Here is a 4,022-nt window from a genome sequence, read left to right as displayed (position 1 = left end):
TGAAACGTTCTGAACCGTAAAAATTTGGGTTGCTGGATTGATGAGGAAAAGCAGGTTTTTCTTTACATTACCAATAGAAACAGGTCTGTAGTGACCTGTTACCAAGTGTTAGACGTCCCGTTGGATCTGATGTTAGCACCTGAGCACTAATAACTTCCACATCCTCTCGTTCTGGAGAACCAGCCATTGTTCACGGTGAACATTAAGGTTGCTCTTTCATCTTTTAGAGTGCTCCTGCCGCTTAGCATTGCATTGGTGTTGATTTGTACGTGCCCTGTAGATAAACACGGAGCTTCAATTTCTGGGGACTGTTGGCAGTTGTTTTCTGCCAGGACTTAGGTATACTCTTTCAAAGGGCATCCATTGAAAGCTTTGCGCTGCTTATTACTGAAACAAATGACAGGAATAATATTTAAATGAGCATTCCTCATAGCAAACAAAGTCCTTTTTGTTTCCCCAAGCTAAAACAGTATGTTCAAAGAGCACTGCGATATTTTTAAATGTCACCTTTTGTTCTCCAGGCGAGGGAAGGGAAGGACGCAGCTTTCAATGATGCCTCGTGCATTACAGCGCCAGAGTAATCCTGTGGCTAAGGCTGAGAATGGGATGGTCCAGAACTCACCAGCAACTTCATCCGAACACCCTGAGGAGCCTAAAAAGATGTCCAATGCTGATTTTGCCAAGATGCTACTGAAAAAGTGAGCAAAAAGTCTGCAATCAGCGGGTCTGGTAAAATGTGAAATGCCTTTATGGAAGCCATGTTGTGTCCTTATGCTAGCAAGGAGAGAACGCCAGTCACAATCATGTGTAAATACTGTTCTGGACTACTGCATTCATCGAGATCAGTGTAGGATGGTACAAACCCAGTTTTTTCCTCTGTTTCTAAGAGCAAAGAGTTATACTACGTTCTGGTAAAATGGCGTTATATGATTCCTCATATTGAGGGTAACGAGGGGGGAAATATTTCCTGTACAGGTTGGATGCCACATCAAGTTTTCTGAATGCTTTACAAATATTTCTCTTTCATTAACGAATGAGATGCAATGTGAAAGCCTATGATAACCTTGTCAAGCTCCACTGGTCAGTTCAGATTGTGATTGCAGTCATTCTCTCTGACAACAAACCCGTTTTACACCCAAACACACACACGCAGGGACATTCATCTCCTTCCATTAAGAGTTCAATGGCAGATGCTAGTAACTTCACCACAATGGCCTATTTTAGTATTGGGAGAGTTTCTATACATATGTGTGTATATGTATATACACAAATATACATATATATGTATTCAGTTAATGTTCTGTTCAAGTTGACCTGTTTTTTATATTGTGTATTTGTAAAAGACATTCAAATTATTATTTTTAAGTGTCATGAGATAATACTTGGATCTGGTAATTTTTGTTTCCCATAAAAGCTGTACATGCTGTTGCTGAGGACCATTTTTTTGTTGTTGTTTTTGCTAGCTAGGTCATATGTCTCTTGCAGGTGGTTTCTGTATGGTTTTGTACAAATGTGAAGTGCAAGCTGATGTTTCTTGGTTTATTAAACTCAAGTTCTCAAAGGTTTTCTATAAATACTGTTGCTTTTGTTTAAATGTGGGTGTTGGAATTGCACTTATCCTATGGCAGCTGGGTAGTACTGATGTACCTCGCCTCTCGGGTGCACCGAGATACACAGTGTCACTTACATACGTTTAAGTAGCTCGTTCCATCTAGTATGAATATCCTGAAACCACTTCAGTAATCACCTCAGACTTAAAATAATCTGGTACGTGATCTTGGATAGAAATATTACTGCTTGTCAACTAAAGCTGCTGCTGACTCTGGAAGTCAACACACGCAGGGGTTGAATGTGAGGGGGGACCCCAGTACCAAGTTCACTTGTACAACACAAGCACTGCTGCAAATAAACACTATTTTCAGTGCTTACGTTCTGTGCTGCTTTGACTTGGCTTTACTTTGAAATGATGAGTCTGCTTCATAGCTTTGAACCACGTAACGTTGGCAGTTGTGGCGATACGGCAAGGCACCAAGTGCTGTCGGTGCTTGTTCACAGTATGGCGTGCAGCCTTTTCTGAGCCAGAAGCTTGGGCTAGCCATCCAGTATTGTACTGATGATACGATGGGATTGTAGCTCAAAATCAGCTTAAACATTCTAATAATGCTTTAATACAAAGTTTTGATTTGCAGGGTGGGGATGCTAAGGCTGGCCTTGCCCTCACGGCAGGCAGGCACGCATGTACACAACACTAGTGATGAATTAAGTTTCCTTTGGCTGCTGGTGTTGGACTTGCCGCTTCAGAGCCTTCCGTAACGCCCCACCCTGCAGTACAGTCGTACGCGGTTGAGGGAGCCAGGGTGTGTATTGTGTAACTTGCTGCTCCATGAATGGCTACTCCGTGACCACTTTTTAGCTCATTCACCAGAAGAGCGTTTTAAGAACAGCCTATTCCAAAGACTTTAATATTAAAATAGTTTATTAATCTGTTACTAAAATAACATATTTCCCCCCCCCGAGCTCTAAAGTGCAGATTTTACTTATACTCACCTCGCACTACAAAAATAAGCATGCTTTGTAAGGACAGAACAACCTTCCTCATTTATTGTTTGCTTTCCCTGTCAGCAGTAATCGGTACACAAGCATGGAGTGGTGCTGTAGTACGTGGGTAACTCCCAGTCTTGTCCTACTGTCTGCTTGTATAAAACACATCCCAACTACCTTGCAGGTAAGAGAGAGTTAGAAGGGAAGAAACTTGACACTGGCCTGGGACGATGTAACAGCTTATGCTGTTTTGCAAAGGGTTTAAGCTTAACAGCACTCTAAACTGGATTGAATCGAAGTTTTCTGAACTTAGAGGTGTTGGGATCAATTATGCTGTTACACAGCTGGCAGGCAGGAGTGTAGGGAGCTATTCTTCTATGGTAGGCTGCAGGTGCTTTTACCTTAAAAGCAAAGCTAAGGTATGCTTCTTTGAATTGTACAGCAGCTTCCAGGTACTATACTAACTGCCACTGCAGCACAAAGAGGCCTCGTGATTCTTGATGCGTTTATCACAGTAATAACATGACCTAGTAATTAACTGTGAAAAGTTCTCTTGTGTAGATTGAAGAAACTTAAGTTTTTGGCAGACTTGCTACATGCATACTTACCAAATTGGCACAACTGATAAAGGTTGTCTCACGGTTACGTTTAACAACCTCTTCTGCCCACAGCTTTGCAGAAGCAAGCTCTTTTCAAACCCTGAACTGAAATGTGTGAGGACAGTTGCAGTTTCCCAGGGCTCCTGCTTGATGAGGTGGAGTCTGAGGCAAGGCCTCAGCACGCTAGGCAGTCCTTCTGTCTGAAGTACAGCAAAAGCACCTCGCAGGTCAGTGAAGTGAGTCAGAGAGCATTTCTTCTCTTGTTCCAGTTGCATCATCTGTAATCTTAAACCAAATACTTCCCACTTGTACAAAACTCTCCCTAGGAAAGGCAACTGAAAGTAAACGTGCAAAGTGCTACTGAAAACAGAAACAGGATGGGAGATGTGCCTTTGCTGAACTGGAGTTTAGCCTCCTTCCTGATCAGTACTGTCAAACTTGTATGACTGACAGGAAAGAGTCTGGTTAACATAGCTGGGAGAGTGCTGTTACTGCAAGGGTTGTGTTTTGAGGTTTTTTTGAACAACGGGGAAGAGGTAACACAGAAGCAATGACTTGGTTAAGACTTTGTCTTGCCTAGCACCTCTTTGACAAGGGAAGACAATGCAGTTGACCGATTAGGTGAAGGGTTGTGATTGAAGCAGCTTCTTAAAGCTTAATTTAAAGGAGAAATTAAATTCTACTTCAGCTCGTTGAGCCCCTCTGACACCTCTCCCCACCTCCTTCCAGTAGCACAAGCAAGTTACAGTGCACAGTCAACATCGACATTTCACATTTCAGCTTGGCATAATGTATATAAATAAATTATATTAATTTAATCAAATGTAAGACACTTTAAATAAATGAAATGCTAAAGAGTGACACCTCCTGTCGAGTTATTTC

General features: G+C 42.0%; 1 protein-coding gene across 1 annotated transcript in view; it reads left to right on the top strand.

Moving 5' to 3' along the window:
- Positions 1–1,647, top strand: part of SART3 (squamous cell carcinoma antigen recognized by T cells 3) — a gene marked incomplete at its 5' end in the record, with an annotated part of 16,246 nt that extends 14,599 nt beyond the window's left edge. Inside the window, one exon of the mRNA XM_009587229.1 lies at positions 522–1,647. Within this exon, the coding sequence (XP_009585524.1) occupies positions 522–702 (181 nt within the window). The remainder of the gene's footprint in view (positions 1–521) is intronic.
- Between the last annotated feature and the right edge of the window lie 2,375 nt (positions 1,648–4,022).

This window comes from Fulmarus glacialis, unplaced genomic scaffold (genome assembly GCF_000690835.1).
Source record: "Fulmarus glacialis isolate BGI_N327 unplaced genomic scaffold, ASM69083v1 scaffold39181, whole genome shotgun sequence".
Taxonomy (NCBI): Eukaryota; Metazoa; Chordata; class Aves; order Procellariiformes; family Procellariidae; genus Fulmarus; species Fulmarus glacialis.
The sequence above is the reverse complement of the archived record's forward strand: the minus strand, read 5'-3'. Positions and strand labels throughout refer to the sequence as shown.